The 24,484-nt window shown below is 42.0% G+C and overlaps 2 protein-coding genes and 1 long non-coding RNA gene across 9 annotated transcripts in view; 2 read left to right on the forward strand and 1 right to left on the reverse strand.

The window, feature by feature from the left end:
* The first annotated feature begins 8,019 nt into the window (after positions 1-8,019).
* On the forward strand, positions 8,020-19,190 carry EPCIP (exosomal polycystin 1 interacting protein). Of its 6 annotated transcripts, XM_083737442.1 has the most exons (6): positions 8,021-8,165; positions 11,960-12,071; positions 12,957-13,099; positions 14,280-15,357; positions 15,488-15,603; positions 15,736-19,190. In XM_083737442.1, the coding sequence occupies exon 6, from the start codon at positions 15,800-15,802 to the stop codon at positions 16,463-16,465; it is 666 nt and encodes a 221-aa protein (XP_083593568.1). In that variant the 5' UTR covers positions 8,021-8,165; positions 11,960-12,071; positions 12,957-13,099; positions 14,280-15,357; positions 15,488-15,603; positions 15,736-15,799; the 3' UTR covers positions 16,466-19,190. The 6 variants fall into 6 exon arrangements, with proteins under 6 accessions (XP_083593571.1, XP_083593568.1, XP_083593570.1 ...); XM_083737445.1 differs by lacking the exon at positions 11,960-12,071 and having other exon boundaries at positions 8,020-8,165; XM_083737444.1 differs by lacking the exon at positions 15,488-15,603.
* Positions 19,191-19,747: 557 nt separating this feature from the next.
* Positions 19,748-21,314, reverse strand: LOC310843914. The gene is made up of 2 exons (XR_014563776.1): positions 21,204-21,314; positions 19,748-20,153 (listed from the first exon to the last, which is right to left on the reverse strand). It is a non-coding gene; the product is annotated as an uncharacterized lncRNA (long non-coding RNA).
* The window catches only part of PAXBP1 (PAX3 and PAX7 binding protein 1), a 29,813-nt gene continuing 25,474 nt past the window's right edge, over positions 20,146-24,484 (forward strand). Inside the window, exon 1 of one of the 2 annotated variants that reach the window (XM_083736316.1) lies at positions 20,146-23,494. In XM_083736316.1, the coding sequence (XP_083592442.1) occupies positions 23,002-23,494 (493 nt within the window). In that variant the 5' untranslated portion in view covers positions 20,146-23,001. The remainder of the gene's footprint in view (positions 23,495-24,484) is intronic. The other variant, XM_083736317.1, reaches the window with a different exon arrangement.

Raw genomic sequence — 24,484 nt, forward strand, 5'->3', positions numbered from 1 at the left:
AGAATATATAGATTAACTTTCTAGTTTTTTCTGAAATTTAACAAAGGGATGCTACAGACAAATTTCTTTCAAGTTTCAATTCTAGACGGGCATACCTGGGAGTAAGCTCCCTTGAACAAAGTGGGACTTACTTCTGAGTAAATTTGCATAGCTGTCTTACTAAAGCAAGGGAAGCCAAATAGTGCCATCTGTAGATATTATGTTGTCATTACAGCCATTTTTCTTATTGTCAGACAATTAATAGTTTAACTACTCTAGCAGCTTAGTGCCATAGTTATGCATGGCAGGGATCAGAGGTGCCACTCACCATAGAGCTGTTCTAATTTTCTGCCTAGTCCTCCTTGGTGCCCTAAATTCACCCTACAATCCCACCAACATAAACAATAGATCCTCCAATTCATACTTCAGGGAAATAGCTTGAGCACCACGTCTTCCTATTAGCCTGTGGGCTTGTCCACATTTGAGCATTATTTAGGTGTTAAACCATTTCCCCCCCATTCAGATTTAGCCAGAGTAGACTACACCCACACATATTTGAATTTGTAGTAACTATGAGTAGCAACTTTGGTATTTCCACTACATACTGGTAGGGAAAGGTGAAGGTAAAGGACCCCTGGACAGTTAAATGTAAAGGTAAAGGGACCCCTGACCATTAGGTCAAGTCGTGGCCGACTCTGGGTGCCCGCTCACCTCGCTTTATTGGCCGAGGGAGCCGGTGTACAGCTTCCGGATCATGTGGCCAGCTGCTTCTGGCGAACCAGAGCAGCGCACGGAAACGCCGTTTACCTTCCCGCCGGAGCGGTACCTGTTTATCTACTTGGACTTTGAGGTGCTTTCGAACTGCTAGGTTGGCAAGAGCAGGGACCGAGCAACGGGAGCTCACCCCGTCACGGGGATTCGAACCGCCAACCTTCTGATCAGCAAGTCCTAGGTTTAACCCACAGCGCCACCCCTGTCGCCTGGACAGTTAAGTCCAGTCAAATTTGACTATGGGGTGTGGTGCTCATCTCCATTTTCAGTCCAAGGGAGCTGGCATTTGTCCACAGACAACTTTTCTGGGTCTTGTGGCCAGCGTGACTAAACTTCTGGCGCAACAGGACACTGTGACAAGTGCCAGAGCCATTTACCTTCCCACCTCAGCAATACCTATTTATCTACTTGTGCTGGTATGCTTTTGAACTGCTAGGTTGGCTGGAGCTGGGACAGAGCAATGGAAGCTCACCTCATTGTGTTGATACCGCATACTAGTAGTTCCCAACAGGGCATGCGCACAGAAAGTTGTGTGTGCACCTTGTTTATATATATGTGTGTATGTATAAATCCATGTCCAAGAAGTGTGCAAAAGTACCCAGTTGGGCAATTGTAAATTTGCTTGTGTGGTTTTCTGCTTTTCCATTCAGCAGCACATTTGAAATAGTTAGAAGCACGTTGGAAAAGAAATGAAATGAAGTAGTGGGCATGGAAATGGTACTAGCAGAAAGTAACAATTAATTCACCCATCCCCAAACACTGAAACAAACAGTCTGCAACCTCAAGTGCAGTGGTTTATGCAGTGGAGAAAGTTTATCAGATTATCTCCATATTGGGTAAACCCAAATTTACAGGGGGAAGGCATTGTGATGGCTGATGCTTGAGGGTAATGTTATGTGGACTGTGCAAATGGTACACATAACATTCATTTAAAGGCTTATCTACACTTGAGTTTACTGTGTATCTATGGTAATGCCTATATTGGCCCTCTTCTTTAGGTTTAAAGTTACTTTGCTTGAGGCATCTGGTTAAAGACACCTCTGTAAAATCACATATTTGATTAGGGTCTAAGGCTGCAAGGCTACTCCTACTTACCTGAGAGTAAGTCCCATTTAATTCAATATAATTAGGCATGGCTAGGATTTGGCAGTAATTGCTGCAATTGATAGTGATGCATAGACTGGGAGTTTATTTATTATAACTTGTTGGGGGGGTTATAATATTATCAAATTTGGTTTAGCCCTATTGTCACACCATTGTGATTGCTGTCTATTATAAAAATTCAAGTTAAATAATACACATACCACATTTGTAAAAAGGGTATAATACTGCATCATGTTGACAATTTGTACAAAGAGCATAATGTCATAGAAACTGCACTATAACCTGAACTTTGTCTTAAACGCTACTGGAGTCTCACAACTGATCAATGATATGCCTTATTCAACAAACACAAATGAATTAATTCTCCCTATTGTCTCCATCTGGTCAAATAAATCTTTGTCCCCAGGGTGCCCCTAAACCCCAGGGACCTTCTCCTGAATGACAGAGGTGGAACATATCTACAGTTGCTCAAAGGCATCTGTTAGGTGCCTTTAACATCTGGTGCTTCTCTTCTGTTTGAACCTGTGGCATGACTCATCTAATATGTGGCAGGCACTGTACAAAAATAGCCAGTGATTCACAATTTATTTACTTAAAACAGTATACATCACCTTTATTTCACATATTGATTTGAAGAGGATTTGATAGGAAACACTTTCTCTTTGAATGTTCTAGCACACTTCTATTTCAAGCCAACCTGCAAAGTATATCACAAATATACTGGTAGTTGTGTCACTGATTTATTAGGCATCCTAATTGCATTCCCACACTGTAATAAAGTATTTACAGGTGACCAAAACAACTATCTAGTCTACAAAAGTGTGACTTGACTGTATTGTTTGTTATGTTTTGTCTGGAGGATACAATTCACACGGGCTTACTGTCAAATGAGTGGGTATAGGCTTCAGCCCTCAAAAGAATCTCCTTGGTATCATGGAAAACAATAACATAAGGAAATATGAAATAACATTTCCTATGACATAGCACACAAATTTCAGTGCAATCCTATCCATCTCTACTCAGAAGTAAAAAACCCTCACTGAGTTTCATAGGACATAATCCCAGGTTTGTGTGCATAAGACTGAAGCTTAAGTTACTTCTGTCTACTTTTACTGTACAACACAGCATGTCTGGTATGTCTTGTAATTTAATTATATACTCATACTAGCATACATAGTAAACTACAGTCATTGCATCACAAGGCGCTCTGAGCTACACCTTTGGAATCAATATGTGGAGATTTTGAGAGAAATTCTGCCACCTTGTGGAACCCCAAGCCAGCTAGCATTAATATCTCGCAAGTATCACATACTCTTTTTCCTCTTTTTTCATAGGCTTCCTTCCATTTTCTGCTTTTCTCTTAAAATCTCCTTCATGGCTTGGTTCCAAACTTGAAGCTCAGAACTCCATGTGATATAATGATTGTAACTTACTGTATATTTATGATAATAAGACTGTATGTTTGTCTAATTACACTACTTTGAGGTTTTCCATCCCTGCACACCTCAGAATGACTGGCCTAAGCCATTTTATATTGTGACAGTCATTTTAACTATGTAACCAACCCCACATTTTGTCCATTCTTTTATTCAAATTGTTGAAAAGGTGGTGAGAGCCTGCTTGACTGCCTGCCTTCTCCTGAACAAATCTGCTGGTGTGGCTGAGAGAGACATTATTAGAAAACTGAGAGGGGAAGGTAATATTTTTCTAACTGAGAAATCAGTGTTGTCCATAATACATTATTATATTTGATTTGATTTTTCTAAAGTATTTTCAATTGAAGGATACATGTGAAGAAACCATTCCTGGATTTGAGATGGATTAAGCCACTGTATGGATTAAGCAGTGATCGTATACAGTAAATGAAGATCTTTGTACCTAGAAAGGGATTAGAGTAAAATATAAATATTCCGTTTTATTTTTCCTCTCTGCTCACTTTGCATATTTGGCAGCTTGTTCTGTACGGCCAGTGTTAACTGGTTCTGCGGGATCACTCAATCATTTTCTTATTGTACGTGGATTCTTTCACACTAAATTGTTTTTCAAAGCATGGGAAAACTTCATAGTAAAACTACAAAAGAAACCCAACCTAGCAGCATGGTGTATGCCAGGATGCTATGCCAAATGAAATCTAGAAACCATTATTTAAAGCATTTAAGGTCTGGACATTCTCTTCTTTTTAAAAGTCCTTAAGAAAAACAGATTAGCCTGTTCCTGCTCTACCCAGTAGCAAAATCTGCAGCATAATCTTAAATATGTTTACTCAAAAGTAATGCCTTTTGTTTCTGTGGAACACATAGTAAGGGTGCATAGGATTTAACTTTTCTAGCCTGATATTTCCACCAAAATTGGTTTTGTGGGAATGTGCATTCCTCTTAAATATTGTAGCTTAATTGAGGCCTGTATATAGAGCAACACCATTATCTGTGTGGTCTAAGGACATGTCGTATAATTATCTTTAGAGAAAGCTGGATGAGAAATGACCTACAAACCTCAGGCACACTGCCTGGAATCCCATGATGAACTAAATGAGGCATATAAATGCACTAAATAAATAAAAGAAAAGCAGGATTCTCCATGTTAAGATGAAAAAGAATTGACTGCTTGATGTTAAACATGAACACAAATATAGCAATGTACAGTACTGGAAACCTGCTGGAATGGAGAAAAACGGAGGTGCAATTAGTCCCAGATAGACAGGGAAAAGCATATTTATTTTACCTATTAAGTACATTTATGTCCCCACCCTTCTTTCATGCCTATTGGGAGCCTCTTCGGGCTACATTCCCTTTCGGTGGGCATTTTGGAAAGTAAAATCTCTTGTTCTCCCATGAAATGAATGGGAGCAGCTGTACAAAAGTAGGGCAAGTTTCATTCATTTTAGTTGGCCTTGCCCAAGAGAATGTTCCAGTGGATTGTACTCATGATCTTTTAATTTTTTTTTTTAATAATTTTTATTAACTGGCCAATCACATCAAATTAAATCACATCACATAAATTCCAAATTACAAAGCCAAATTTTAAATTTTGTTGGGGGAACCCATATTTCAAGATCCGAAGGGGAATTCTGATCATCTTCTTGCTGCTGCGTTAATGTCCAAATCAGTCCAAACAGAGTTCATAATTCTATCCCATCTTATCTTGCTGTTTCCACATCACATCTTGTTCATATATTTTCTCTTTTTTCTTTATGATCTCTTCTGATAGTCTCCTTAAGCTGATAAACACCAATAGTAATAATAATCCTGTGTGAATTTTCCGTTCTTCCAATCCTCAAATCGAGATGGTTTCCATATATCATCTCCTTCATAGATAACATCGCTCTTTCCATCATAATCTCGTAAAACTGTCGCTCTTAAGTCCCACTGAGGAGTTTAATCCACAATATATAAACAGCTCATTCATTTTAGTTGGCCTTGCCCAAGAGAATGTTCCAGTGGATTGTACTCATGATCTTTTTATAGCTTCTGGGAACTTCAGCCTTGATGATACCTTTTATATTATTAATTTTCAAGCTTCTGAAAGTTGAACAGCTCTTTTTCTTTATTGTTCCTGCCCATTGCCTGCTGCCTTGCATTTGTATTGTGCCATCTACTTCCTCTCCAGATATATTACGGATCTCTTCCCAATGTGTAAAATGTTTACTTCAGTAATAACACATGCATATGAAAATATGGTCCACGGATTATATGTATGTACTGTATGTAATTTTCAAATCTTTTTCACTTAATCATAACAATACTGAGCCACTAGATGGCATATTTCCATCTATAACAAATGCAATTAATACACTTTTTCTTCTCCAACCTTCTCATCTTCTTATCCCTATAATGTAGTTAATTTACTATGGTTAATTTGGAGGCTTCCGAATTTCCTGTACACTTAATCTGATAGGTAACATTGAGACTAGGTGGGATGAGACTCACAACTGAAATATAGTAGATTAGGGAATCTACAGACCAGTTGGGCTGATGTTGGTAAACTTCTAAACAGGTTGGCCCAAGTGGGCAAAATTATAGAACAGATTTTTAAGTGATTTTCATCTGTGAGCATCTAGAAAAGAACGTTGTGATTTCTAGGATCCAGCATGAGTTTATCAACAATGCATCATGCTAGGCCAGCTGTATCTCTTTTTTGATAGCTATTAGTGCGGTAGATCACTTTGATTTCAGAAAAAAGGCATTTGACAAGGTATCCCATGATCTCCTTGTTGACAAGTTGGAAAAATGTGGTATAAAAATACTCAGGTAGGTCCACAGATGGTTGAGCAACCATACCCAACAAAGACTCATTAATTGGTCTGTATCAAACTGGAAGGAGATCTCAAGTACCACAGAGTTTTCTATGTGATGTTTAATGTTCTGCACTTTAATTTGGTTTCATGAGAAATAATACCAACTACTTCCTCAGCTCCCCCCCCCCCCCAGGTAATTCCACTAACATGAGGAGAGAGAGCAGGGGTATGCTCATTGGCGCCATCCCCTAGATGGTGGTCTTCATGGCCCTTCCCTTCAGTCCCCATTTGAGCTGAATGCCTGCATCTGACAGCCTATTCTGCTCAGACTGGAGCCTCGTGCAATTTGGAACCCTAATCTCCACAGCATGAGTCCCACAAGTAAGGAAACAAACCTTGTGGGCATTATCCAACTAAGTAGTTCCTTAGCTGTGCAACAGAACTTCCCCTCCCTCTCCTCGTGCCCCTCCCCAAACTGTGTTCCTGGATTTCCCTCAACCCCCAGAGCAGGTTGGGGAGGGTGCAAGGGCTGCAAAGGAAGGGGAAGGAAGAGGGAGGAGAAGTTCCACTGCACAGACAGAAATCCTTCAACTAACTGAACTATTTTGTTGGATACTAACCCATGTTCTGAAATAGCATTTATTATCCATGTGTACATGACGACAGAAATCATGAAAAGCAAGTAGTATACTAAATTTCTTCCATCAAAATGTGTCCTACTGCTGGGGATTCTGAACACAATAACCAGCACATTTTCCATGCAAAAAGTTGCCTGGTTCAGGTACCAAAAAGTTGGTACTCTACACAGCAACTCAGTACCTATGGAGAGTTTACATATGCAACACAGGTTCACAAATTAAGTCTGAATATATGCCCCCTCAGCTTCAACACCAATCTCAGTGCCCCTTAATTGCTGTCACCTGTTCCAAACCTGTAACTATTAACTTAACCTGTAACCTGTAAGCTACCGTATTTTTCGCTCTATAGGATGCACTTTTCCCCCTCCAAAAATTAAGGGGAAATGTGTGTGCATCCTATGGAGCGAATGCAGGCTCCTTGGCTTCAGCGATAGCAACGCGAAGCCTCCAAAGCGCAGAAGGAGCGCTCCCTCCGTTCTCCAGAGGCTTCACGTTGCTTTCGCTGAAGCCTGGAGAGTGAGAGGGGTCGGTGCGCACCGATCCCTCTCGCTCTCCAGGCTTCAGTGATAGCCGCCCGAAGTCTCCGGAGTGCAGCGGGAGCTCCCGTTGTGCTCCGAAGGCTTCAGGTTCCTTTTGCTGAATCCGGGAGAGCAAGACTCTCCTGGCTTCAGCAGAGAGAGAGAGCTGTGCAGCGCCCCTTCAGCGAAGCAGGAGGAGAAATGGAAGGGGCTCCGTTTCTCCTGCCACTTTGCTGAAAGGGCGCTGAGCAGAGAGGGGAGATTTTTTTTTTCTTGTTCTCCCCCTCTAAAACAAAGTGCATCCTATTGGGTGAGTCCTATAGAGCGAAAAATACGGTAAATAAAATATTGGTGAGGGGCCCAGGAAATCCCCAACCCGCATAACTGATCATGCACAACATTTGAATGGCAATGCCCATTAACATGGGGGGAGCCTAGCCCCATCAAATATTTTATTGTGGGTTCCAAAAACACCCCTCCCCCTTGCCCGTAGGAGTTGGCTCCTATGGTGTTAAGATGAAGAAGAACTCTCAGTGTCCTGTTCTTCTTTCACAGACATCTTACAGATTGTGGCTATTTTGTTTTACCACTGTACATATGTCTTCCTGTATGATTTCTGTCATTTCCAAGACAAAATCTTAAACTGCCAATCTGTGCAAGAGGGGCTAATAAAACCAGGTATTTATTTTACTGAGTTATTAATGAAGTGGTGTAGGCCTCAAGCGTCTCTCCTGGTTGTCATGGTAGCTCAGGCTGCGAGCCTCCAGAAAACATAAAAGAACAGTAAGTGCAAGACCACACATTCCACCCTGTCTTGTTGATTAACCAGGCTGTCAAATGAAAGCAAAGCACCAGTACAGTCGCAGATAAAATCTGCAAAGTGAAGAGCAACACCGCCAAACTACACAACAGACAAGAAGCGTAAGTACTCTTCTCTGTTGCTAAACAAAATTGTGTGCTGCTGTTATAGAAAGAGCAGAGCGTAATTCCTAATGCCCAAGAAACAAGCCGCTTTCTACCACAGCAGCGTTCTCTGTCATTAAGCTTCATTCCTGAAAGTCTCTTTCTGAATCTCAGACTTCAGTACCATGTAGCTTTTCCTGTGAACAAGTTTGTAAACTAAGGACAGATACTTTTAATATCAGAACACTACGTGTGCATGTTGTTATTATTTCTGAATTAACATTCTTTATATAAGCAATGAAGCTAATAAATGAAAAACAGTTCATTTGGTCTCAAACTTTTCAAGTTTATAGAGACTAGTTTTCTGAGCTGTGTTGACTGTACAGGGATAAGAGCAAAAATCAAATTACATTTTTATTGTTAAACCTGTCCTTAGGAAATTACCCGTATGTTTCAAGGATTTGTTTTATTTGTAAGAGGCTCCTGTGCTATTTAGTTAAAGCATAAAGCTACAACCATGCAGCCCAAGTCAGTGAGGAAAAGAGTACTGTATTCAAGATTAACTTGATACAACTAATATGTGAAAGGGAGCATGTGAAAAGTGCTGTTGTTACTCCAGTGCCAGTAATGAACCTTGTGCTGTAATTCTAATACAGTGGTACCTCAGATTACATACGCTTCAGGTTACAGACTCTGCTAACCCAAAAATAGTGCTTCAGGTTAAGAACTTTGCTTCAGGATGAGAACAGAAATCGTGCTCCGGCAGCGCGGCAGCAGCAGGAGGCCACATTAGCTAAAGTGGTGCTTCAGGTTAAGAACAGTTTCAGGTTAAGAACGGACCTCCGGAATGAATTAAGTACTTAACTTGAGGTACCACTGTACCTCAGATTTCAAACAGTTTTAAAGACCTGGATACACTCTCACTGTGCTCCTTCAACATGTAGGAAGTTCAAAAAAGAGTTTTTTCCCTTGCATGTTTTTTCCCTTGCATGTTTGCTTTCATGTTTAAATTGCCTCCCGTTAAAATTTTGAATTCCTATCTTGTCAGTCCCGCTTTAGGAAAATGCTTTCTTCCAGTATCAGTAGAAACATTTAGTGGGAGTGACAGGCTGCTATGATACCACATGCTTGGGTAAAACAAACATTGGCAATGCAATCATTCCACTGGCATCTGCAAGTTTATCTAAAAGAAAACTAATTCCAGGAGCTAAAACCTGGGAGGCTTATTTTAAAAAAAAATATTTCTCTATAGCTTTTTTTGTTTTAAAGGCAATGGTGTTGCTTAAAAATGTAAAACAACAATACACATAGATTTAGGGCCAAACCGCACATTATAATAAGCACGTGTTAAAAAGCATGCTTACAGCTAGACATTATTTGTTTAGAATAACCAGCTGTGGGATACCCTGATCCAGACTGGGACATTGTATGGGGAGAGGGGAGGTTTAACCCTCTCAGCCCTACTCTGTTCCCCACCAGAAATCCCCCCATGCTGTTATTTGTTCCTAAAGGTGCTATTTGCAGTCAATAGAATGTGGCTAACTAAATGATGATGACGCAGGTGGCGCTGTGGGTTAAAGCCTCAGCGCCTAGGACTTGCCGATCGAAAGGTCGGCGGTTCGAATCCCTGCGGCGGGGTGCGCTCCCGCTGCTCAGTCCCAGCGCCTGCCAACCTAGCAGTTCGAAAGTACCTCCGGGTGCAAGTAGATAAATAGGGACCGCTTACCAGCGGGAAGGTAAACAGCGTTTCCGTGTGCGGCTCTGGTTCGCCAGAGCAGCGATGTCACACTGGCCACGTGACCCGGAAGTGTCTCCGGACAGCGCTGGCCCCTGGCCTCTTGAGTGAGATGGGCGCACAACCCCAGAGTCTGTCAAGACTGGCCCGTACGGGCAGGGGTACCTTTACCTTTACCTTTACCTAAATGATGAGCTATTGTTTTATGGGGTTTGCTCAGAAAATTTCACCAGGAAGGAACCATTTACATCAACTATGTGTATACCTATGCAAGGAGATCTGGGGGAAGCATTTTTCAAAGAAGGAATTCCCCTATTTGAATTCGGCAGTGAGAGTTACAACACTTACTTTCTGGGTGCTTGTTAATATGATATCACAGGACCGTCCCATCACAAACTGCCAAAATTTGTAAACAACTTTCTCAATGGATTGGTTCAAAACATAAGACCTCACCATAGCCTTGGAATAAGCCTTGGGCTTGTACGCTTCCTCATACTTTGCATCGTCCCCTCATGTCCATGCTTGTAGCAAACCATTGACCGTAATTACATCTGAGGCAAAAACAAAACAAAATTATGGCTTTGGTCTTGCCTTGCAAACCATGATTGTAAATCCAAGTTTGATCTTGGTTTGCACAGCAAGCACAAATTATTTTGCCAGGTTGGTTGCTGCAAACCAAGAATGGACATACTGAATCACAGAGTGCACAAGGAGAGGAGGGGTGCACAAACTCATTTACATAGTACCCAACCATTGTTTGCCTTCGCATCCAAACTGAACCACTGTGTAGTATATTGTCAAATGAGACCCCAAAAGGGTTTTGGATGCCAGGGATACTAAAAACAAACAAACATTTTCTCAGAAATAAAGCCCTTACAGATTTATGTTTTTGAACAGGATGTTCATTGGCCTGGTGGAATTAACAATGAGACAAAACATCTGCACAAACTCATATTGAAGGCTTTTGCAGTCATGACAGCAAAACAGGTCCTAGAATTTATTTACAGAAAACTAGTGGTTGGGTTTTCCCTTCTAATTTTTTTTAAGGATCAGGGGACTACTATCTAGTACTACTGGAATGTTATTTATAACAAGCTCCCAATTTAATTCCATCTTATCTAGGCAGTTTCATGCTTCACTACAGAACCAACCACAAGGCCTAAATAATGTACAGTATATTAAACTTGGGAAAGTACTGTTTTAAGACTTCTACTAAACTGCTCTTTGAAAGCAGATTACTTTTTATTTCATCTACAAGGTTTTAGTATTTTGACCCTTTTTTTAGTTTGTTTCCTCCCCCTCCCTTCTACTTATTTATAAACTTATTATTGTTGCTCATTTCTGTTTTTAAAATAATATGGGTAATATTCAGTGCTAGTCATACACAGTGTTTACATAGAACTAGCTGTTGGATTGTAAACTGAAATAAATGGAGAAGTAACTAATATTTTTAATGTGTCTGAGTATGACAAATGTTGGCTATTACCTTAAATCTGGCTTTTTATAATTGTGTTGTTTACACAACACAAACGTGCCCCAATATATAAGGCCAAGTCAGGCATGCATAGAGAAGCATAGAATCATATACTTGTAGAGTTGGAAGGGACTCTGAGGATCATCTAGTCCAACCACCTGCAATGCAGGAATATGCAGCTGTCCCATAAGGAAATCATCTGGTTCTGGGAAGCGGATGGAGGGAAGTTAATTGCAGCAGAAAGGGAAGATACCCATGACTCTTCACCAGCTTGACTCATTTTTGCCTCTTGGTCTCCTCTTCAGCTTCAGCTTCTGCCTCTGATTCTGGACTTTTCTGCCACAGACTCTCCCAGCTCACTAAGACCTGTCACCTCTTCAACTTCCGATAACCTCCTCCTCCCAGAAGTCTCCCTCTTTTCTCTCTGATCACTCATCATTGTACTGCCCCCTTCCATCTCTGAGCTTTCTTCCCTTGATAATTCCCCAGCTGGTTCCTACCACCATTCCTCTGCATCCAACCAGTCCAAGGGGTTGTTGAAGGAAAAATATTATCCAAACATGTAAATAGTGACAGTTTTTATACCCCCTGGTTTTCAAATAGGATCTAAACACCTGAAGCAAGAAATGGAGGTAAAAGAGATCAATATAACTGCAAATGAAGATACAGGCCAATAAAAGCCTCAATGTAGGACCAGCATGGATAGTTGGCTTGGGTGAATATCTGATGTTTCCTCCCTTTATGGTTTTGATTGATGGCCTGCTACTAAAATGAGGCTGCATTTTAAGCCGTATTTTAATTAACTGTTTGTTTGTTTGTTGTTGTTGTTTCTATTACATATTATTGTAATTCATATTTGGTGTTAACCGCCCTGAGCCTGGCTGGGGAGGGCGTATAAATAAAATTATTATTATTATTATTATTATTATTATTATTATTATTAATCCGTGAATGAATGTCAGAATAACAAGCCTTGTTATTACTAGTCAAACAAAATCCTGACCTATCGGATATTTGGTTATGAGCGCTGATGTGAGAATATTTTGATAGTGCTTCAGATCTTTTGAATATTTACCCAAAAAAATATGCTATTGCTGTTTTTCTGGTGTTGTGGATGCTTTAGCATTGTTGTATAAGAAAGGCAGTTCTTCAAAGGTACATAGGTTACAGATAATGAGCAATTTCTGTTAAAAACAATTCTTCTTAAATGGCAAGTAGCTGGTTTTTATATGTCTGAGTTCCAGCAAGTATTCTCTATTCCCCATTCTAATAGCCGTTCAAAAGATGCATTAAAGAACAGGAGCCGGTGATTGATCGTAACAGACTTTGTCATTGTAGTCAAACAGATTTTCCACTCTCATAAAGAGCAGCTTGCCAATCGCTACAGGGAAACTATTTTTCAAAATGCCGAATGATGCAAGCAGTAAAGTAGTTTGAGTAGGAGTCTTGAAACACGCACGACCATGTAGGTAACCCTTGGATCAAATATCAGTGCAGCGTGGGTGGTAAAAATTATCAGAGGAAGAGTATGTAGCTCAGGGTGGTACTTGCTGAAGCACAGAAAAACTTCAGGACTCACTGACACTAGTTTGTGTTGCAGAAAGAGCCAGAAAAGGTGAGAAAACATTTCCAAAAATAACTCTTCTTGCTTGTATGGAAGAACTCTGCTCAAGCACAGCAAGTCAAGTCAAATGTGAAGTGGTGCTTGTTTTGGAGGCATGATATGAACAAAGCAAAGCTAAGGTGAGTAAATGGATACAGTATATGAAAGTTGATTCTCAAATATAGTATTTTTACTGATATTATTTATTCATAACAGCGGATTATGATACTCAAATACATGGGCTGCTTCAGGTGGTATCGCAAAGGTACCAACCATGGATAGAATAAACCAGAAAAGTAGCCACATTCGCTCCCCTTTTTCTTAATACCATCCCTCACACAATGAAGGATCACCTTTACTCCAACCAGAGTGGATACACAAACTCGGAAACAAGTGGCAGCCATAAAAGCCTCTGCTGCCACACTTTAAGAAAATCTAGGGACAAGTTGCATGCCTCCTTTTGCCTGCCCAACTGGGCTAGCCATAGCATTAGGCAGAATGAGACTGCTGCCTTAGGTGGCAGATTTGGGGCATCATTGTAAAAGCCATGAATGGTCAATAAGTTAATCCATTTTATTTTCACTGTAGAGGGAGTGTCATTTGAATTTTCTGCTTCAGCAGGTTCCAAAATATATTGCCTTTTGCCAATTGGTAGATGGAACAATTAAGTGTAGTGAGCTAAAACCCCACAAACTTTGTTATGGAAATATAACCCCCCCACACTCCAATATTCCCTACAAGTGATGCCTATCTGCTCCTTCATTAAAAATTACTGTGGTGCAGTTCATGCTGCACTTGTTAAAACATTTTCTAGGACTGTTGTGTTGCAGCATGTTACTTGGCAAATAGATAAACAAGTTCAGAGCTAAACAAAGTGCGAGCAAAATATTAGTCTATATATAGCACAATAGTGGTACTGTAGATGTTTTGATTTAGTTGACTTACCCGAGCCTAGAAACCAAGATAAAAAATGAGAAAACGCTGTCAGGAAACTGTTGTAATTGGATCTGCTTGTTAATGCATGATTGGGCTCATAGACATTTGTGACCAGATTTATTATTGAGGTAACTCAATTAACCTCAAAAGTGTTGCAGGTGAGATGAATTTGACCTTTGCTTAGTATTAACTGCATTTTATTGGCATCTCTGGTATGCTGTTGAAGAGATATCCACAAAGAGTCTGAACTAAATATTGGGTTTTAAAAGGTAGAAAACACCATTCTCACTTATTTGGATGGGGGAATATATGAGAGTAGAGTGGAGACAGCTGTAGGACATCTGATCCTATTCTGTCTTTGAAAGAATATTTCCTTCTTACAAGGCAACACAGGATAAATGGCTATGATGTCTTCTGAATATCATACCCTGATCATCATGAGGAACAGAATATTCTGTGCCGCAGAAGATTTGAAATGTATGCTGGGGTACTACCTTGAAACATAGCTGATGTTGGCTACTAGTTCCCTATACACAGAACTGCATGAATAGACTGAATAAGGAAGTAAAATTCATATATCCCCGCACCCTGATATATGTTTTGGGCTATCCTATTTCATACATCCCCATGTCTGGAAGACTGCCTGCCCTTTGAGAAGTCATGTGAATGGATGCACAGCTCCTCTGAAAGCTGAGCATGTTCTAGAAGAAGCAAAAGCACAATATAAGATGCTTGGACCTCAGAATATGGATCAACAAAATTGTAATTCAACCCTGGAAGTACCTGACTTCTAGCACAAAAGCTCATGGAAAATTGAGCAAAGCAGCTACAGCTTTCTGCAGCCTAAAGAGGTTTACTTGTTAGATCTCTTACCTTGTCTTTACCATGAGGTCCCAGGATTACAAATTGAAAATGCAGTATTAAAAACTTGCTACTATATTACACACTGCTCTATGGGAGACCACACCTGGGCAACTGCCCAAGGACTGTACAGTACTTTTTTCTGCAATGAAGGCTTGCCAAACAGTTTACACCTCCAAGCAGAAATAGAGCGAGCAGGAAAATGTCACATTACCTTCATTCTGATTCCTATGCAGAGAACATCAGTTCAACTATAACACTGAGCATACTGTGCTAGTGCCTGTCATCTGGCTCTGGATTGTAATATAGTGCAGATCCTCTGAATTATTGGATTTTATTTTGTTCTCGTATTTTAGTTTTATTATGGTGTATGATGAAGCCAATAAAACTTACTTAACTTGTTGCAAATCTGAATCAGCTGCATGTTGTCATGATTGATGCCTGTGCACAGCTATTCTCGAATAAAGGAAGTGCTTAGAAGACCAAGAGGAAAGCTCCAGTCTGTATTCTATGGAAGTTAATGAAAAAGTGATTCAAGGCACATCTCATCTTTGGTTAATGCATTAAGGACTGCAAAAGAATTAAAACTGAAGTCTATGAAGTAAGGACTGGTAAAGTTCAACATTAAAATATGATTGTTTCTTATCAAAGTTTCAATGTGCAGTGTACTTCATAATCCATCTCATTTGTCTTTGCAATGACCCTAAGAATTATATCATCATTATTTTCAGTTTTACAGCTAGAGACAGCAATGTACCAAAACAACCCAAATTCCTACAGAAGCAGGAATTTCAGCCTGGGACAAATCTCTACTTGTTCTGCAAAGAGGGTTTCATGGTCTCCAAATGTAATTACTGCCCTCAACTCTCAGTAATTTGGGCCTGCTTAGATTGATGGAAACCAGCCATAAATAGACAAGGTAGGAAAATTGTGGGTGTGTACTGTATGGTAATAATCATCTTACTTTTATTCTCTGTAGGTTGCAGTCACCAGATCTGCTGATTTAATGAAGTGAGGTTCTTGTGGCTAAGAACACTGTAATAATGATGGCAGTATTAGCCCATGGACACCATCTCTTTTTGGTTGGCTTCTTAGGCTTCTGTCTGGATAGTTTTGTACAAGGCCAAAAGAATAATACCCTTATTTTCACCAAGGAAAGCACGATTCGTAACTGCACATGTCCTGATGATATTAGTGACAATGACTGTGATTACAGTCTGGCAAATCTGATCTGCAATTGCAAGACTGTTTTGCCCTATACAATAGACAAAAGCTACTACAATAATCTGACAATTTGGTTCACGGAAACATCCATGTTGAGAATGCTGTTGAACTTTACAGCTGTGTATGACCTGAAGCTCTCACTATGTGGCACGATTCCTCTGTCAGCAAAATATCTGACCATTTGGGGACTGCGAAGACTACAGATAAAAAGTGAGATCAATGGCCAGATACGAGAACAAAGCTTAACTATCTACAGCAGCCACGACAATGAAGCACAAGGCAAATTAAAGATGCCATGCAGAGACAGAAACATGATCACATACATTGCTGTTTTAGACACCTCTCTCTTCAATGGCTACTCTCCACTAAAATCATACAGCGTGGAAAACATCTCCAACATTACAGACCACTTTCCACATCTGCCATATTTGGACACGTTCTTCACCACAAATAACAAAAGCTGTATTATAACATTCATATACTGACACAGTATGCTTGGCCATTTCTATATAGCAGCCATAGGCCGTTGCCAGAAATACAATCTTGTAGAAACAGAGCTCCTGGCATTCCTTTAGAAGATGGAATCCCCAAGGGAAGCACTCACTTTGGGGCAACCATGCCAATGATGGGAGGAGCCATGCCAGCCATGCAAAAACAATCAGGGTATGAAGTAGGACCAGTGAAGGGCATGGCCTGAGAAGAGCTTTGAGGGCTAGAAACTGGCTCCTGGTTCCCCACCTTTGCTTCAAACCACACACACAAATAAAAATGTAGAATGAAACCGAATTAGCGCTGGCTCTATATTTTCTATTTGAGTAAACAATGGGGGAGTTCATTTTCATTCAAAGCTCCTCTGTTAGCTGTCTACAACCTGCTATGTTCAAAACATAGGCTAACTGATTACTTGACTCTTTGGTCCTATCTCAAACAACAAAATTGTTTGCAGAGCTCAATAGATTCAACACTAACGCCCAATCATTATTCATCATGAAGTATGCCCTTAAAGTATGCTGTGCTTAAAGTGCCTAAGCATTACTCTGAACTGGGTAATCAGCTATCCTAGGATATTGCTTTTACCAACATTTTAAATTGGAAAATAATGCCATAGCATATAATTAAAAGCAGCCACATTAAAACAAGCACCTAACCAACTTGTAGATGTCCAGTGACAGAGAAAAAAATATGTCAAGAGTTATAAGGGTAGTGGAATAATTCAGGAAGTTGTGATGAGTTTGCTTGACTAATCTTCTTTCAGTTGAAAGAAATAACTGGTACAAATCCTGAAAACAGGAGGCTTCAAAATATAACTCATGCAGTAGTTGGATTATTCATATGTCCTGAAATGCATAATTAAATTCCACTATGATAAAAATATAATAAACCAGCTTCCTGGATGGAAAAAAAATTGATGGGACAAAGTAGCTGCCCACTTCATGCTACAGACCTATCAAATATGAGCTAGAGATCTAACCATGTATAGGACTCAGCTCTTAAGCTGAACACTAATGCAGATTGAGGAAAATATTTTAAATGTCCAGAACCCATGAAGCAGTGCCAAAAAACCACTTCCAAGATTTGAAGTGTTAAGTACCGACAGCCTTAAATATGGATAAGTACCAGCTCTTTACGGCGCTTGTTCTTCTGTGAAGTTCCATCCCATGATGCTCTACTATATTAGTAAATATTTATAAGAGTGCCTAAAATGTACTGTGCACTGTTCAAATGTTAAAAAGCAAGACTGTAATCCTGCAACCAAGAACGGTCTAACACAAAAGGGGACGGGATCAGGAAGGAAAATTGAAAACATGCAAACTCAGGTTCTAATTTTTAAACTTAACATACTTGTTCTTAAGAGTGACCAGCTGGAATGGCAAGTGTTCAGGGAGAAAAGGAAGCAGCCAAATAACAGCTGTTTGAATGCTTAAACATGGAAGATCAGGCAAAAGAAATACTTCTTATGCCAGCCATGATCTCACTGGCAGCTGATGCCACTGGCATGGGAAATAACCAAGCAATTGGTCCTTCCATCATGAAGTTATGCAAGTGTTCTTAGGGCGTCCAGTTGGAATGACAACTGTTCAGGGGAGGGAAAAACCAAATGGTAGTTGTAGTAGTGTTTAGACATTGGCCCAGGAAATGACCATGTTATTTCGACCTTCCCTCATTCAAATATTACTGAAGCAGTAGGCAATGGAGCCATGAAGGAGTAGGAATCATACGCATCTGTAAGGTTAAGAACTGCCTTAGACAATGATTTAGGTACTTGATCTCCAGGAATTAAGTTTTATTCTGTAAAAATCTAAGTATGTGTAAATTAAAATAAGCAAATTAATGGCTTCATTCCAGGTAATTACATTACCCCTCAGTGTACTTCTCAGCACTACACAAGTGGTTAGCACAAAGCTCTCCAGATAATTGGCTCCTCTACTTCCTATAGTGTTTCTGCAGTGCTGGATTCTTATGCTTTAAAGCCTCTTTATATATATTAGATATTTAACATACACATTTAAATGTTTTATATGCACACATTAAAATGAAGTGATTGTGGATATCAACTGTATACTCAGTGTAGCGTGCCTCATACAGGTAAATGCACCTGTAGCTGGGATTTTCAACTGTATGAGCAGATTAAAACATGTTTTGTATAGCACAAAGTGATCCTCAGAGAGAATAAATCAAAAGAACATTCTGAGCTTAACCAGATAAAAAACAATGTAGATGAACACAATGTCAAAGAAAACAATCAGCAACTTTTGGAAATAATATATGTAACTTGAATGTCAAATGACTTTCTTATACAGTACAATATTCATGATCATATTATTTAACTGTAATGTGGATTTCTCCTTGTAACACCATAGCTCTTGGCATTTGACTACCTGATAATAATTACTTATGAGTTATGTTGTTTGAGATGCAGTTTGTATTTGGAATACTAAGCTCAGTAAAATGTGTGAACAACAATGTATCCAGTTTTACCAGATGAAAATGTTATCATGTACATCAAGTTTTAACTAAGCACAGCTATTTTCTTTGCAGTTTTTACTAATGCCAACTAGCAAGTGATTTTGCTTGAGCTACGTGATTATGCTGAATAAAAGACGGTTTTGAAGTATTTTATATTATTTTCTAGTACGCTCTGTTTCGAAGCTTCTGTGCAGCTTGCAAATGTGTGTGCAATGAAATATTAAAACATATGCCTTTGAGGGACTTTCAATGCAACTAACTGACTTCTTGCACGAGTCCTAATTCAGTGTACATTCCTCCTTTAGCCACTTCAGCAACAACTGTGGGTGGCAGAGGTACTGTTTCTTCTTACATGTAGCCCCCTTATGTTGTTAATGCCTCCTATAGGCTGGGTTCCTCTCTCTCTCTCTCTCTCTCTCTCACACACACACACACACACACAAAATACACCATACTCTATATTGCTCAGTAAACTAACACATTACGGGGACAATTGTAACTCCCTCCTACTCTGCCATAATGGCTTTGTGGAGCAGCGGAAACACTGTTGTAGCTACAGCAAGGCTGTTTTGGCCAACATTGGCATGTGACAGCCATGAGACTGGCTCGGGATCCAATGGCTCATGGGCCAGCTCAGCCTTGTCCCTTCCCTTGCAAAGTCACATTTTCGGATTTTCCTCTCGGATAAGCCAGGAGAGCTGGTTGGAGGGGCAACTCCACCTAATCCAAACCCACCCACCTCAACACAGTGTAAGAGGGGTTTGGATTGTTCTGCTAGTGAAGACACCAACTCCTGTGTAAAAAGTACTGGCATTTAATTCATATCAAAATGTGAGAAAAATGTAGAGACATGTTCACAGAAGCACTAAGCAGTTACAGTCTACATTAGATTTTGACTGAATTTCATTAAATATTATATCTCAGTGAGATAAAAGATATTTCCAAGAACAAATTGTGCACATCTGTAGTCTTGAAGGAAAGGTTCGGCACAATTCCAAAATCTGATATAAATCTTAATATTTTGATATTGTTACTATGTACAGTAGATGAAGCCCTAGTATAATCTGATGAAAGTAGTGAATATCTTAAGAGTCTGCTGCCCCCTAGTAACAAAAATATATATTGAACTAGCAAAAAAGTATTGAACTACAATTGTGAGCAAGACAGTAGCAATGACAAAATTGTACTGTAATATGAATCCAGAAACTGGGATCAGCTTTGTTATAGCTAGTTCTGTACAGCTGCATCCTCCAACAAAGCTGATCCCAGTTTCCCTATTTCTTTACCATGGATGGGCTTAAGGACAAAGTTACCAACGACCACATTTTAAATCATGAACCTCATAATTGCAGTAACATTTCAGGTGAAATATGAAAGGACAGGAAGTTCACACTAAATAATCTGGAGAAAAGAAGCCATAGCAGATAACTGAGATATTTGACAAGATAAACAATACCGCAACATACCTGTGAACAACACACTCTGGCCAACAACAGACTCTGGCCAACTTAAAAAACAATGCATTTGGGCAAAACCTTTTCTGAAAATGGCTCATCTCAGAAACTACACATTCAATATTTTAATGTAGCTGGGATTGGGCATTACTGTGTTCAACCCAACCCCTCAAACACAGCCAAATGAGCACTGATTGGTCAGTGGGCAGGAATGCTGACTGACTGTTGAGGAGATGGAAGGAAAACCCAAGTGTGTGAGGAATGGAGTGACTGCAACTGTGAACAGAAACACTGCAATACGGAGAGCCCTGTTCGCATCCCGAACAGATCGTAAGACGCGACAGCACGTCTGTGTGTGTGCGGGTCGTGTTTCGCCGCTTCCGCGCATGCGCGTGACATCATTTTGACTGTCTGCGCATGGATGAGCGGCAAAACCCGAAAGCGCTCAACCTGAAGCGTATTTATCCCGAGGTATGACTGTATATTGTTATAGGGCCCCACTTGCATTTTCTGTTTCTAACCTGGAGAGTGCAGTGCTTATGTAGCCAAATCAGTGCCAATGGACAAGAGACAGATTCATGCAAGTACAAAATATGACCATGTTAAAAGAGGGGGACTGCATGGGTGGATATAATCACATGGGAGAGGAGTGAGGTTCAGAACAAGAGATGTGAGAGGTGGATGATGAAGAGAGATTCAAACTTTTTTCAGCTAGAGGGCTACATTCCCTTCTAGAGGCCTTCTGAGAGCCACATGCCAGTACTAATGCAAAATCAGGGTGAACAACAAATAAAAATGTTACCTTCATATAGTAGGCTAGCTTCTACACACACCCTTCTCTATCTCCAGACAGACAAGGCAAAAATATTTGGAAGCAGAGAAAGTGAGGGGTATGGCCAGGGCAGTGTTCCAAGGGTCAGACAGAGAAGCCTGGAGGGCAACATTTGGCCCTCAGACCTGAGGCTGCCCACCCCTATGCTAAGAGATCAAGGGAGGAATGAGGGGAACTTGAAGTGCTTCTGTGGCTGCCTGGCAGGTCCTTTCCTACTTGCCCCTTTCCTTCAAAAAGGCAGCCTTAAATAATGAGATGCACCTCTCCCCTCAGCTGGAGGCAGAGAAAGTCCCTTCGGTAGAGTCCAAGGTATGAGTACTTGCAAAACAGGGATGTAGCTCAAATGGTAGAGCATGCTAAAGGTCTGAGGTTCAATCCTTGGGTGTCTCCAGATAGGGCTGGGAAATTTACCTGCATGAAACCCTGATGTCATAAAAGTTGTGGGTGTCTGAGGCAACCAGCCTGACACCTTGCCCACTCTCCTGGTAGTTGGAGGGCATCAGAGTCACCCTAAATATGAGCCTCACAAATATGGCAGCAGAGAGGATGCTGGGAAGCAGGTGGCTGGCCTGCTCAAAGGAAAAATCCAGAGGTGCCCTGGAGGAGTTTGCTGTGAGGTGCCTGGCTCTGCTGCCTGCCCACCTTCACTTACTCCAGATCACTACCTAAAGGAGACCTTTGAAGGTGCCAACAGGGCCAGTTAAGAGCCCAATAATCCACATCTTCAACAGCTAGTATCTGTACCTCCTCGGATGAGAAGACTCCCCAGTGCTGGGTTGCTTCCCGTTTCAGAAACCATGGACCGATTTGGCTTGTTTACCCAGCCGACAACTTCACCCTCCTCCTGCCTGAGAATTCAGAATTTTGAAGGCTCTCACCCCGCCCCCCCGGAGGCCCAACTTGTCGCCTGCTAATTACTAATACAAATCCAAGTCTCTGTTAAAATATAGGCGCAGGAACCTGTTTTGAAGTCAACCTGCCCTCGTAATTGTTCGGTCAGCCACTTGCACGTACAAGTCCTGACTCGATGCAGCCGTCAAGTGCCGGAGCACGCACCTGTCAATCAGCCCTGAAGCAAGGGAAGGGAAGCCGTGCCCGCCACGCCCGCCTTTGTTGGACTTTGTTGCCCAATGGTCACAGCTGACGGGAGTTGGGAGTCCTGCAGCGTCTGGCGGACCACAGATCTTTTTCCCTACTTGAAAGCATAATAACCCTTCTGTGCTATGAAACACATTTAGGAGATGAAGCAAAAGGCGCCCAGCAGTCATGGCATAGTCAAATGACAGTCAAATGACAGAGGAGCATTTTTAATGCCCCATCCCTCACAATAATACCGCCGTTCCCAGCAGAAAGAATCCCATACAGTAATATCCTTTCCTTTCTGTCCACCGGCACCGCTTCTGCAGACTCAAGATGGCGGGTTTCTACAGCCACCACCCTGGCGGCCGCTCTTGCCGCCGCGTCTATGGTGACGAAGGGAAGCGTTCGGTGGCCGCAGCAAGCCGTCCACTTCCCCGCCTCCTCTTCATGACGGAAGGAGGTAGCGGTCAAGCCGGCGGCGAACAGCAGAGGGCGCTGTGACCAACTCCCGGGTGCGATGATGCAGTTGCGGAGACCGAGTTGAGGAGCGAGCGGCGGTGCGCGCGCGCGCGCCCTCTCTCTCTCCGAGCTGCTGCTGCTGCTGCGGTGGTTGCGCCTCTGCGTCCGTCGCTCCTTTTTCCTGTGCAGGTCCTTTCCCGCGCGCCGGTGTCGGTTGGGCCTAAGCGGAATGTTCCGCAAGGCGCGGCGCGTGAACGTGCGGAAGCGGAACGAGTCTGAGGAGGACGACGAAGAGCGAGACGAGTCGCCGCCTCAGCAGCAGCAGCAGCCGCCGGCACCGCCGCCGGGAGGGGATGGGCCTTCTGGAGAGGCCGACCTGCTGCCGGGTCCGAAGCCGCCGCTTCTGCCGCTCCCGACGGGCTGCGTCCCCCTAGCTTGTCCCGGTGGTGGTGGCGGCGGCGGCGGCGGCTTCGGTTTCGGCGGCCCTGAAGCGGTGGGCCGAGGCGGCGGTGCCGGCTTGACGGCCCCGCAGCTCCAGCCGCCGCCGCCTGTTCTTATCCCTCCCCCGCCGCCCCCTTCGCAACAGACGCCCCCGGGGAACAACGGGCTGGTGCCGGCGGCTTCTAAGCTGAAGGAGCGGAAGAACAAGAACAAGGAGGAGCCGCCGCCGCCTCCGCCACGCGGAAGCCTCAGCCTCCTCAGCTTCCAAGACGAAGAAGAAGGTGAGCGAGCCTAGCGGGTCTCCACTCCCTCTGCCGAGGCCTAGCTGCTCTCGCTGACCGACCAGCGTTGAACTCGCTGTCGTTCGCCTTCTCCACCCCGCTTTGCCTCCCCAGTAATTTGAAACTCGGTTGCTTCAGGCGGGGAGGCTTTCCCGTCCCCCGCCTTCCTCCGGCCTTTGCTAGCTTACAACCTACCTGCCATATGGCAAAGCGCTTCCGCTTAGGCTGCGCGTTACTGCCTACACCGCGTGTATCTTTATGCGTTACGCTATATATGTGGAATTCGTCGCAGCTCAGAACTATGGGGATTATTCAGTAGCGGAGTAGAAAATAGGTGCGCTTCCGATCGGGTACAGATGTCACATGTTGGCTTGAAAATGAAATATTGGGGAGAAATCGGTAAAATGGCCGCGGGAGATATTGAGAATGGCCTCCGTTTCTCTCTCCCCCCCCCCCCCACGTTCACACACATGACATACATATATGCATATGTCATATTACATTCATGTGCTTCATTGTAAACATACATTAAGCATGCATACGTTCTACTGAGTTATTGTAGGAAAGCCCCAAAGATATATCTCAGAGAGCTTTTGAAATGAGGTATTTTGTACCATGTTGTGATGAAAGTAAGTGCATAGTATAAAAGAGTTGCATGTTTCAGTTGCAGCTCTTAATTTTAAACATGTACAGAAGTGGGTGGGGATCTACTGTAATTCTTCACTGATCCATGCATTGTTAGAGGGAAAAGCCACATGCAGAGATAGTCTTGCATGAAAACCGGGTCATAAATTTCAGTCATCACTGGCAGTTCTATTTCTGACCAAAATAAATTTGCAGCCAACAAGTCCAGTTCCCAGAACAACACTGTCAGTCTGTACTAAATTAATTGCATGAATAATTTTGTCTGCCAACTTGGTGCTGCGGCCGCCTTATTAATGTTAGAGGAGCACTGAGAGACTGCAAAGATAGCAAGGTGTATTGAGTTTA

The sequence above is a fragment of the Podarcis gaigeae genome (assembly GCF_964106915.1).
Source record: "Podarcis gaigeae genome assembly, chromosome: 4".
In the NCBI taxonomy this organism is placed as follows: Eukaryota; Metazoa; Chordata; class Lepidosauria; order Squamata; family Lacertidae; genus Podarcis; species Podarcis gaigeae.